This window comes from Salvia splendens, chromosome 8 (genome assembly GCF_004379255.2).
Source record: "Salvia splendens isolate huo1 chromosome 8, SspV2, whole genome shotgun sequence".
Taxonomy (NCBI): Eukaryota; Viridiplantae; Streptophyta; class Magnoliopsida; order Lamiales; family Lamiaceae; genus Salvia; species Salvia splendens.
Window position 1 is genome coordinate 29,792,890 of NC_056039.1, and position 12,869 is coordinate 29,805,758.

The window sequence follows — 12,869 nt, forward strand, 5'->3', positions numbered from 1 at the left end:
CAGTGGTGCCGCCGCGGGCGCCCACTGCTGGACGTGTACTGCCGCGGCAGGGGTGGTTGTCCATTGGGTTGGACAAGTTTTTATGGCTGTGTAAGAGTTTTTGTGGCTATGGCGTGGCTGGTGTCCACCACTGTGGACACTCTTGACAAAAAGTTAGTTATAACCAACTTTTAAAAAATATCTCAAAACTTTAAATAATTATAACTATCTCAATTTATATAATTTTTTTTACACAAAATATATCAAATTAAAGATAATTTTATAAGGATTCTAACTAGATCTCACTTACATATGTTACGATGTCAAAATTTGATTTTTTTACGTCAATTTAATGTAAATATAGGTATCAAAATATGACAATATAATATATATACAATGTGAATGCAAAATTGTGTTGGCATATTCAAGGAATAACATTGATATTTTTTATATACTATATTGACATTTTATCCAAAACCCTAAAATTGGTCATTCTTCTAATCTATTTAAATTTAAATAGTAATAAAAGGAAATTACACATGACAATTTATAGACCATTAGATCTCAGGAAATCCTATGGACTTAAATTAGTTGTAGTTAGCAATTACGGGATGAGTTAACAATTGATCACACCCTCAACCAATCATTCGGTTCAGAAATATATTTTCTTAATATACCAACTCTAAAATAATTGGCATCTATTTTTAGCGCGCGGGGAAGGGGAAAAATAACTACCGGTAGGTATAAATATAATACTATATAGTATTACTGGGGTGTGATCCATTGCTAACTATTTAAGTTGTTAATTTTGCTAGTCATCAACACAGTGTATTAAAAATGTCAACACGCTGACATTAAAATATAAACACATAATTTTGTTGAACTTCAATATACTATGTTGACATTTTAATATCACCGTGTTAACATTTTCAATATATATAACGCACCACGTAGTACTACTAATAACTCATTTATCCGTTTTTATTCGGAGCAAACGAATCCAAACCATGAGGGATACTAATAACTAATTTACCCGTTTTTATTCGGAGCAAACGAATCCAAACCGCGAGGGATACTAATAACTAATTTACCCGTTTTTATTCGGAGCAAACGAATCCAAACCATGAGGGATATTCATATGTTCCGTACAAATCAAACGGTTGAGCTGGGTATACCGAATAGTATGACAACATTTTTTCTTTTTCTATTTTTCTTTTTAATTCTTTACAAATTGAACAAACCATGACCGTAATCTGTATAATTAGGAGTGAACTGCCTCAAAAGTTTCTAACTTTTCGGGTTGTGATATCGCAGGTCCCTAACAAAAAAAAAATAGTGTCAGAAGGCCCCAACGTTAAATATGATCACGAATCATGTTTTTTCAGACCAAAGCATGTTTTTTCGGACCTAAAAGAGCATTTTTGTCACTCCATTATATTGTTGACGTGTGATTTCTGTCACATTTTTGTCATCAACTGCTTATGTAATTTTCTAATAAGTTCTGGTACTTCATACGTAATTAAAATTTTATTATTATTTACACTTTCTAATTTTTTTAATATACATATTTATCATTATTTGCATTAATTAATATGAAAATAATAAAATGAGACTCTTTCTTCTTTATAAAACTCATTTTTGGTATTTTTCGATGTTTTCTATTTTTCATATTTTTTATTTGTTTTTTTACCTTGATTTATCGATCGTTTTTTTTATTATGAAAATATCCCAATTTTGCAGTATTAATTTATAAATTTACATTGTCTTAATCTCATATACGATTATTAATAAAAAAAACTCCAAGGATTAAATAGCTAATGTCACATGCTTGAATATTTTTCAGATATTACACATGTTTCCATTTGATCATGAATGAGAAGAAACTATGCAAATTTATATATAAAGATTGAATATTCATATGATGTTTAAAATTTCAGTTTGGGCTAAATTAAAATTCTTAATAAAATATCCATAAATATAAAATCGTCTTAAAGTTAGGCTTAGATTAACAAATTAGTTCGATGATATATAATGAAATAATATTTTAAATGTCAGTGTTTTCAAGAATATAATTACTGTACCGTTTAATTAAATATGAAATATTTTTTATTCTATGTATTATTGATTCAGATTTTATTTCATAAATAACTACACTTTTTCTTATATGATATAACTAGTATATTGTTACCACTAACTAGAAATAGAGGAATATAAGAAGTTTTTTTTTGTGTACAAATATTGACAAAACTTTAATCACGTATGAAGTACCATAAAATATCACATAAGAAGTTGCTAATAGAAATGTGACAAAATTCATATGTCAGCGTATTTAGGGATTGCCAAAAATGTCCTTCAAGCTATTTGAGCATTTTCGTCAGAAAAGTGGCTAAAAAACATGATTCGTGATTATGTTTAACATTAGGGTCTTCTAACGATAATTTTTTTGCTAAGGACATGCAGTGTCACAACCCGAAAAGTTAGGGACGTTTGAGCCGATTGGCTCTTATTTTTAAAACTTGGATTCGGAATATTTCGATATTTGTCTTTTTACATGTCAATTATAAAGCAGCAATAAAAAGTTTCCCAAAAAGTACTCCATAGAAATGGAAAACTAGAAAGTAGTATACAAAAGTATTGAAACAGCCGGCAAGTGCGGTCTGCGGACCCCACACTCCAAACACATGAAATATACGAATAAAAATGCGAAATAGCAGTTGCTACCTGACCGGTGAGAACAGAGAACGCGAGCGTTGAGCCTGTGACTTCGTTATCTCATCCACCACGAATCTACGCTGCAATTGTGAGTTGCGATGTTTCATTTCATGTGGAGACTTCGGTTTCTGGATATCTTGTTGATCGTTTCTCTATTCATAGTTTAGTTGATCGAACAGAATTTACTTTGTTTCTCTCTGAATTTCGTGTTAGCTTTTGTATGACTCGGTATTTGTTAATCTGAATCCACTTTTGTGTTCGGCTTACTTTAGTTAAAATGATTTTACGGAATTACCTATGTGACAATTTTCAATTTTAGCGGTATTAACTTTTCTCAGCATCTGTGCTGAATTGGATTGCATATACCAGCGATCATATATTTGAAGCTACTGTGTGTTTTGTGTGTGTGTGTTTGGGATAGAAAATCAATATGCAGATGATTATAAATGTGGTTACTGGTGTAAACCTATACGTTATAGGTCTTATATAACTTCTAATAAAACAGCTAAAAGAGAAGCTGACTTCACCAACGTATAAAACTAATTCTTGTTGAATGACTTGAGATGAATTAATTGGTTTTACGTATACGTAGAATGTAGTGTTTACTCATGGGCCATGGCAATACGCAGAAGCAGACAATTTTTAACTTTGTTTGTGGAGCATATAAGTGAAGATTGTGGTGAGTTATTTCTAGTTATTGTGACGTTTAAATGTGTGCAGGACAACCGATTTTGGAAGCAATGTGGGTGCAAACTTGGTGGCTAATGGAAATGTGTTGGTCGTTTGTTGTCCAGATTGAAAGTCACTGGAGTTGGATTAGGAGATTATTGTTGCAGACTGTAGTAGGACATGAGTTGTAGCTGTTTTGGTACATCATCTTTGATACCGAAGAGACGCGACAAGCATGCTAATGAATCCATTCAAGCTGAAGAAGGTAAATATTTAATAAACCTATATTATGGGAAAAATATTAGGAATCGGCTGTGCTCAGATAATTGAAGATCTAGGAGTTGCACTGGCAATGATTCACTTGGCATCAAGATACGAGACATTAATGTCATATCTTCCATATCTTTTATTTAGTTATATGTTGATTAATAATATCTTTTCATATATTATTTTCTTGTTCAATAAGCTAGTATTCTAGTATTATAAATAAGGATAGGTTGTTATCATTTTATTCATTCAACCAATTAATGAAATCAGTATTTCGCCCAACTTGGCTTGAATCACAAAACTCTAATTTTCTATCGCTGCCGACGAGAACCTCTCTCGCGCCCAGCACCCCCTCTGTCGGACGTCTTCGCTGACCCAAACCTCTTGGGCGCTCGACGACCACGGCTTCAGTTTCTTGATTGTGTGGCATTCGAACGTTAAGGAAGGCTACCCTTAACAACTGGTGCTTTCATATTGAGTTCACCTTCCACAACACCGATCGAACCATAGCTACGTCGCTGCCCGACGAGAAACCACCGCGCACAGCAACTAGCCACATCGATCGAGCCACATCTACGCCGCTGCCCGACAGGAATCCACCCGCGCGCAGCAACTAGCCACGCCGTTGCCCGACGGATTCATTCCGTGCATCCATTCATCCAAATTCAAGGTCGATTTCTATCGCTACCATTTCTACCACAACCACGCTTCAGTCCGTTGACATGTCATACGACTACGCCGGCTATCGCCGTTGTCAATAAGACTTCCCTCAGGCCACACAGCCATTCCGTCCCTACCAGCCGGTCCAACCTCGCCGTGTAACCTGTTGGGGCCCTCCAAACAGCCGGGTGGAAGTACTCCGTTCGCCGTCGTGGCCTGATCCAGAATCACCCTACGTCTCACACAACTTGGATCCACCTGATCGTCGCCCACGGCCGAGATACCAGCCCATCGGGTACCGCGATCTCGCGCAAGACGCTTGGCCCCGACACCGCGGCGGCTACATCGAGAGGGGTCGCCACCTATCTGATCGCGGAGATCATCAGACCCAATTAGAGTTTGATCGCCACCCGACACCCGCAACGCAGCGCACCGCCCGACGTGCTGGGACCCACCGGCACAACAGCAGGACCGCAGCTACCTGACCTTTGACCGACGCCGACGCTAGAAGACGTGCTGGGACCGACCTCACCCTCAGGAGGAGGTGAGAGCGCTGCGAGTCCAGCCCGCCTCCCACCAGCCCCGCTACTCCACCGAACAGCCACCGCGGGACCTGTACAGTCAGCCCGCGCGTGTGACCAGTCAAACTCCGGACCAGCCTCCGCGCTCGCCTACCTGTTGGGATTCGCCGGAAGTGCTGCACGCGCAACCTATGTACCAGCCACCGCAGTGCGACCGATCGTTGGGTCACCGCACAACGACGTTGCCTGTTGTTGCTCCCAGTCTCAAGGTTCGTTCGTCTTGCCCGGCCCAACTAGCTGCCGTAAGTGATTATAACGAGAAATTGTGTATTTATAGATTGGAGCAAGCTGCCCTCCTCGCCCGGTTGAATTGCGTATTTGAGGAGAGTATTGATGACGAAAATCTAGTTGAGGATGTTCCCAACAATGCCGCTAACAATGGGGGCGCTAATCTTGATGTTCCAAACGACGAGGCCATGGAAGAGATCGTTAAGACTGACAATATGACGCTGCAAGGGCTTGTCGGGGTATATGATGAGAAGATGGGTGAAAAGGAGGAGACATTGCTAGAAGATAAAGAGGAGCATTGTGAAAACTTGGGCAATATGCTTTTTATGGACTTTAAATCCGAGACAAAAGTGGAAGATGTATGTGGCTATGATGCTTCTAATTCGGATGCTACTGGTGTATCGATTTCGTCTATTGCCTTGCTTGGTGAAAAGCATGGAGTTGAGAAGGATAGAGCTGTAAGTCCTGCAGACCACCAAGTTTCAGCTTCTAAAGAAATATATTGGTCGTGCAACTCCGATGTGAATAACATCCTGTCAACAGTGCCTCTGCCTGCTACTGCATTATTGTCGGATGTCGACGGGGATTTCAAGTGTTTGCTGCAGGGACATACACACGACGAGTGGGACATCTGCTTGGTAAGCAATCATTCCGTGCAAGAATATATAGAGACACGTTCAGTTGTTCGGTATGCATTTGATCCAGGATGAGACACCTAGCAATAGCTTTTGCTGTCAACTCTCGTCGTTGGTTCGTGGTTTCCACCTTGAGGACAAGGTGGATTTTAACCGTGGGGAGTTGATACGAGACATTAATGCCATATCTTCCATATCTTTTATTTAGTTATTTTTTGATTCATAGTATCTTTTCATATATTGTTTTCTTGTTCCATAAGCTAGTATTCTAATATTATAAATAGGGATAGGTTGTTATCAATTTATTCATTCAATCAATTAATGAAATATTTTCCCCATCAAAGATAACGTGTGTTTTCCAATCCTAATTTTGGATTCCCTCCGCTGATCCTAATTGGACGCCGGAGTATTCCATTAGCCGCCGAGTTATCTGCCCGACGGGAGCGACTCCCGAGCACAGAAACTCCGCCATCGTCCGTCGAGCCTATTGGTCGCCGGAAATTTATCTCCACCGCCGAGCGAAACTCGCCGCCGGTGCTTGTTAAGGGAAACACCCTTAACACATCCTATTCATGTCTTTGTGACTGATATAACTGATAGATTATGCTGTACCAACAGTGTCTCACAAGTTTCTAGATCAAGTAGACTTTCATTGTTTTAGTTATTTCCAGAGAATAATAAAAGCTGGTTGACTGCCTCTGGCTTAGAAGAAAATATTGTTTTTAGTATTGAAATCAAGTTCCGCATCTCAATGATGGCTGGTGGTTGTGCGGTGCCTATACACACGATCATGAGAGGTTTCAAAAAGTGTTGTCTGCATTATCTTTCTACAACCTGGAAAACTTATTGAATTTTAACACCCAACAAAACAGATATTTATTAATTCCTCCTAGTGTTATCACCGATATCATGTTGCATGAAGGTGTGTGCGTTCGTATGCACAAGCCCACTGGAGTTGCATTTGCGGTCTAATTAGGAACCGTAAGTTTTTGGGCAGTAAGTGCTGAAGATTGAACATTTGAACCTTGATTGGATAACTATGGTTGGTTGGGCACCTTGCTTAATTTTCTCTCATTATGGTGCTCTTGTTTCCCTCATATTTGTTTACACCTTCCTGTGCAGAGGTCTCAATTGCAAAGACAAAAAATTTCACCTACAATTTACTGGTAGGAGCGACAAACAACTTTCATCGAAGTAACAAGATAGGAAGAGGAGGTTTCGGTACAGTTTACAAGGTGTCACTCAATGCAACATATTGTTTCCCTTCACACGTACATCGAAACTGTTTAGCTGATTCCCAAAGTGATAGCAGGCTGAACGATGCATTATCGTTTAATTAAAATGTAACTATTCTCGGCATTACAGTCAAAGCAGTTAACCTTTCAAGCTGCAAAAGGCTTGAACTAAGATATAAAGTCAAATTTCATTCATATATTTAGCACTTTGGAGCCTACTTATTGCTTTTAAATGTCCAACTATTGGTGGTATCACTTAAAAGTACATCTCTTAGAGGGCTTAATTAGGTTCAATGAAGGAGCAAGTTGATTGTTTTTCACATGATGTGGTACTATGTATATAATTTTTTAACACTATAATTTTGTTATGTCCAAGTTTTAAGATACCCTATTTATTTCTTATTAAACCCATTGATATTTCCTAGGGGGTCCTAAAAAATGGAAGAGAAGTTGCTGTGAAGGTGCTTTCAGCTGAATCAAAACAAGGAGAACGGGAGTTTATGACTGAGATAGACACCATATCTAATGTCAAGCATCCAAACCTTGTTGAGTTGCTCGGTTGCTGTGTTTATGGCCGTAACCGGATTTTGGTATATGAATATTTAGAAAACAGTAGCATCGATCGTGCACTATTGGGTAAGCTAGTAATTAGTAGCCTGAAGCGAGTGAAGGATTTTCTACTGTCCATTGGATGTTCAGCTTACACATAGTGTATCCACAGGTTTCGTAGATCCATAAAATTGGAGTGGGAGAAAAGATCTGCCATTTGCATGGGGACTGCAAGAGGGCTTGCATATCTGCTGGACGAGGACCTTCAACCAAAAATCGGAGATTTTGGATTAGCTAAGCTTTTTCCTGATAATATTACTCATATCAGCACAAAAATAGCAGGAACAACGTATGTTTAATTTTATTTCTTGTGATTCTACTCGCATCTACCAAATTCGATTGTTCCATACTTCAACCTCTTGTACTTGCTTTGGGATACCCTCATCACTTTTTAAGTTGGCTATATTTTTAGCAATAGTAACTAAATGTGTATCTGGCTTGTTCCTTCCAGCGGTTACCTGGCGCCAGAGTATGTTTTAGGCGGTCAGTTGACTCTGAATGCTGATGTTTATAGCTTTGGAGTTCTGACACTTGAAGTTGTAAGCGGAAGAAGCAGTGGAAATACTAATTATGGAGGTGGTGATAAATTACTAATGGAATGGGTGCGTATCATTTTCTCGTTACTTTGATATCCCAGGCATCTATACTAATATAAAGTTAATGTGGTTCGATTTCTACTTGTTCAATATGTTTTGTTCCTTTACTTGGTAAAATTTGTTTCCTCCTTTTTGTGATGCATGATGGTTGCTTCCTAGGCCTGGGAGCTATATGAAGATGGGAAATTGCTGGATCTTGTCGATCCTGAGCTTGAGGAATTCCCAAAGGGTGAGGTAATCAGGTATATGAAAGTCGCCTTATTCTGTGCTCAAGCTAATGCAAGCAGGAGGCCATTGATGAGCCAGGTCACTGAGATGCTTTCTAGAAATGCAAGGCTAAATGAAGATCAACTCACGCCTCCTGGTTTCTTCGAAGGTTCAAGCCGGAAAAGTGGTATGGTGTCAAAGAATAAGTCGAGTGACACCTCAACTAGCCACCACATGAGTTCTTTTGCAATCACAACCACAGAGGTAGCCCCGAGATGAAGTTAAGTAGCTGAAGTCAGTGTGTTGATTGAGCATCAATATTTTGATAACGACAACTTAGTTGAGTTCACATTAAGTTCCAAGGGCCACTTTATGTTGGCCTTTCGCGCTAATGATATTTATACCCTTTGTTATTCAGTTCTTTGCACGAGGCGTTTCTGGTCTCTAGGTGGTATGTATCTATAGAGGGGGGCATGAATCTCACGGATTCTGGAGATTTTCTTATATTTTATGCATACTATTCTTCCAACTACGGTACATTATTGTTCCATGGTATGACCAGATTTTCTGTCACATTGTCTCTCAATAATTGATAAAATCTCTCATGTAAGGACACAAATCCAATTGAAAGGGGTAGGGTTGGAAAAATCCTAGTGATAAATATAGTAATATTTAAACATCTAAATCATCAATCCAAAATAGTTGCCTTCCGCTTTTCCTCCCTCAGATTGTCAACATCATCGTATCCATGCAAATGTTCTATGCTGCCAGAGATATTAGAGGTAAAGAAGATGATCAATCATATATAGGAAGAATGAATATGAATACGATACCGAGATAGTTCAACACTAGGCTTACAGCAACAAACATCATGAATCAAACAACAAAGAAATGCTGGATACAGAGGTAAAATTCCACATCCCTGCATCACTGAAAATGCAATGGCAGAGATAGAAAGGTAAAAGAATGAGTCTTGATGAGAAAATTGGATTTTAGAAAAATCAACACTTTATCCCGTTATTTAGGCGGCTGTTCAGTGGCAGGAGCAGCACGTTCTTCCCCCATTTGTGGAGCACCGTCTGGCACAGAACTTTTGGCGGGGGTGACTGTCAACTCTTTGGCAGGATTAGGAGAAGCATTTTTGGCATTTTTCACGTCCTTGTTTTCCTTTCCATCCTTGGCAGGAGCAGGCTGGGGCGGTAGCATGTGGGCTGGGGGATTGTGCTTGAGTTTCACCAATATTCCACGCATCCTCAAAAGATCAGTTGGTTTACCAGGTTTGGGCCCTTGAATGACTGTGATTGATGGCTTCTTATCTTGATCCTTCTTTTTTCCTCTCTTCTCAATATTGACCACCTCGTTGGGAACGAGTTCTGCGATGGCTTTCCAGTACTGTTTGCCAGCCTCTTTGTGGAACTTTTCTTGATTGGCCAGGGATAACTGTTTAATTGAGAAAATCATAGTAAGAAACAACTGTTACACTTGCTTCGATCATCCAGGTAAAAGAAAGAAGAACATGCTCGATATCTCCATAACAAACCTTTTCTCTTTCTCGGTTGGTAGTTTTATTTGTCTCTATATTTAGCTTTCTTTTCTCAAAGAACGCTTGTTTATATTCTTCAGCTTCTTCTATGATTTGGCTCCGCATATTTTGTTCCCTCTTCTCCTTCTCCTCCAGTCGAATAGCATTTTGCCTGCATCCAAACCCTTGTATGATTAGAAAATCATCACAGATTCATAGAACTATAAAACTGTATGGAGTACTGATAGGTTGGCAACACATATTCATCAAAGGTTTGAACACGGTCCCCATCTTTGGTCAAGAATCATACATTATTGTTCAACTAGGCAATCTGAAGTCTGAACCCGAGTATGATTAGAGAACGTTTCAGATCAACATTATCACATACTCATAAAACCATCTAAAGAGATATGGAGTACAGGTAGGTTGGTAACACCTATTCATCAAAGATTTCAACACAGTCCCATCCTAATTTTGTCAAGATTTATATAACATTGCTTAACTGGTCATTCGTTTAAAAATTTCAAAATAAATTCAACAAATTAACTGCAACTCAAAGTAGGACAATTCAGAATGTGGAATTGTTGAGGGGTGCCAGCACTGTTGCAGTACTCAAGAGGATAGGCATGGCAGACTTGATAGGAATTGAAATAGTAAAAGAATTACTACAAAATAACTTTCAGATGCAAACAATGATCATAAATATTTATTGACTAGTTGGGAAATATTATCAAATGATATCAATATATTGACTAATACGAAATCCAAAACAGACTCTTCTAGCTGGTTTCCTACTTCCCTCGATCAATATATTCTAAGTTTAACATGATAAAGATCATGAAGATCACCTTGGCCCTTGGAATACATTCCATCAACATTTAAGCTTGCTTTTGAAAAGATCTCAAGTAGTCGACAACAACTTATATGAATGCCAATACATGAAATGATTCCACTTCTACCATGTTTAATTCTAAATCCAAGTCTTCTTAAGCTAAGCAATTATAGCAATGGACATCGTAGTGTTAAAATAATAACCAATTAGAAGGATCATGAGGAAACAATTGTCTTTCTCGGAACATTTATTTACACAGCGAGATTCAAATTTCAATCCAGATCCTTAACATTAAGAAAATAAACAACCTCAAATTATCACTGATCAACGAAAATAACTTCGATCATGAAAGATCCTCCTCTATATAAGATCCAACACCAAGACTCAGGTCTAGTCTAATTCAAGCCAGAGTCCAATTCTCATTCGAATCCATCAACAGTTGAAGACGGATCAACTATACATTTGAGCATCAACAGAAACACTAATAAAGAACAGTAAAATATAATAACAAATCAGCAAAATTCTAACCTCCGCCACTCCCGAAGAGCAAATCCTTCTTCCTGCATATCACCTGGAGGCGGAAGGATCGGTCCGTCGGAGCTGAAAATCCCCTCTGAGTCTCCCCCAATGTCAAAGGGAGAGCTCCCATTGCCATTAGCGATAGGAATCGTGCCGGAATATCCGACTGGTTGATCACTTGACCCGAATCCGAACGGATCGTGGCCGTTGGCATGAAGATCCGGCGCGTCGGCTGAGGAAAAGACGGAGTAGGAATCATCAAAGGTGGTGTACCCGCCGTTGTCGAATGGACGCGCCGACGCGTCGCCGTTCACACTGTACGCGTCGAATGATGCCATTACTCTCCTCTCCAAATCGTTGATCTGTCTCTCACCGTTTGGTGTGAAGAATTAAGAATGCGTATAAATATGCAGGAATTGATGCGTCTGTATATATTGGCGTCAAAACAGAACAGAGATCTTGTTTTTTTTGAAATACAAAAACTTTCTTTAATTATCTCCGATTTGTTTAGGAAGGTGTAACTGTTACTTCACAATTGATGTTAATTAATCAACGGAACTGCTAGTACAACTTATTAAATGTACATACGGAATAATAATTGAGTAGTCTAAAATGACACTACAATAAAGTACATAGTAGATACAGATTTACATACGGTTTAATGGTGTATTTATTTTTTAGGTAACTCAAGGGAGATGACATCTTTTAAATTATTTGTTTTTTCTCTGACCATATATTTACCTATTATTTATGATATCAATTAAGGCATAGTTGGTAGCTATGTTACAATAAGATAGTAAGAGTTATCCAGGTTAAACGGTGTTTTGTAGATATGTTACGTTCTGTGTGGCCGGTGTCTTATATCTAGCCCACATGGAGCCCACTCAAAAGCATATGTTTCAACCAGAAATGTAACTACCACATTTGCTATGTTAGGTCATCCGTAACGCTGTCTCTTATCCGTCTCTTAACCGTCCCATCTCTTAATTATTCATGGGCCCCACTGTACTTTTCACTTCATCTCTTAACTAAGAGATAGTCACCTGCAACCCTCCATCTCTTAACCGTCTCTTAACCATCTCATCCCTTAACTATTCATTCAATTTCATTTTTGATTTTTATTTCCAACAAATTCAATTAATAAAAACACACTTCTTTAAATACAATAAAATTACAACTTAAAATCCTAAAAAAATACATAATTAAATTCCTAAAAAAATAAATAAATAAGACATAATTTAAAAAATACATAATTTAAAACTCCGGCTCCCTACATCGATCTTCTTCTAGCGATTCTTCAATTATTCGACGCATTTGCTCAAATGGATCCATGAATGAATTAAATTTGGGAGAAGAATAAAAGAGATGATTTGAGATGAAAATTGGAGAGGAAAGAGAGATGATTTGAGAAGAATAGATGTGTGTTTGTGTGTGTAATGATAATGAAAGATGAGTATTTATAGAATAAAAAAATAAAAAAATAACCGTTGAACGGTCATATTACCGTTTTTTAATTTTTTAATTTTTTAATTTTTTTATTAATATCGATTTTTTTAAAAATAATTTATTGCGTCAGCGTGACGACGCCCACTCGCGGGCCGGCGAGTGGGCATCACGC

General features: G+C 38.3%; 3 protein-coding genes across 5 annotated transcripts; 2 read left to right on the forward strand and 1 right to left on the reverse strand.

Annotated features, from left to right (window-relative positions):
* Positions 1-2,656: 2,656 nt before the first annotated feature.
* On the forward strand, positions 2,657-8,933 carry LOC121744424 (cold-responsive protein kinase 1-like). 3 transcript variants are annotated; one of them, XM_042137944.1, is made up of 7 exons: positions 2,657-2,779; positions 3,412-3,625; positions 6,854-6,966; positions 7,392-7,602; positions 7,688-7,864; positions 8,027-8,177; positions 8,331-8,933. In XM_042137944.1, the coding sequence occupies exons 5-7, from the start codon at positions 7,737-7,739 to the stop codon at positions 8,655-8,657; spliced, it is 606 nt and encodes a 201-aa protein (XP_041993878.1). In that variant the 5' UTR covers positions 2,657-2,779; positions 3,412-3,625; positions 6,854-6,966; positions 7,392-7,602; positions 7,688-7,736; the 3' UTR covers positions 8,658-8,933. The 3 variants fall into 3 exon arrangements, with proteins under 3 accessions (XP_041993878.1, XP_041993879.1, XP_041993880.1); XM_042137945.1 differs by lacking the exon at positions 6,854-6,966; XM_042137946.1 differs by lacking the exons at positions 2,657-2,779; positions 3,412-3,625 and having other exon boundaries at positions 6,056-6,966.
* Positions 5,000-7,676, forward strand: LOC121746047. Its single transcript, XM_042139979.1, has 3 exons — positions 5,000-5,354; positions 5,448-5,734; positions 7,392-7,676. Exons 1-3 carry the CDS (start codon positions 5,000-5,002, stop codon positions 7,674-7,676), a joined length of 927 nt encoding a protein of 308 aa, XP_041995913.1.
* Positions 8,934-9,182: 249 nt separating the features above from the next.
* On the reverse strand, positions 9,183-11,762 carry LOC121746130 (clathrin light chain 1-like). Its single transcript, XM_042140044.1, has 3 exons — positions 11,261-11,762; positions 9,919-10,072; positions 9,183-9,818 (listed from the first exon to the last, which is right to left on the reverse strand). The coding sequence occupies exons 1-3, from the start codon at positions 11,587-11,589 to the stop codon at positions 9,396-9,398; spliced, it is 906 nt and encodes a 301-aa protein (XP_041995978.1). The 5' UTR covers positions 11,590-11,762; the 3' UTR covers positions 9,183-9,395.
* Positions 11,763-12,869: the final 1,107 nt, after the last annotated feature.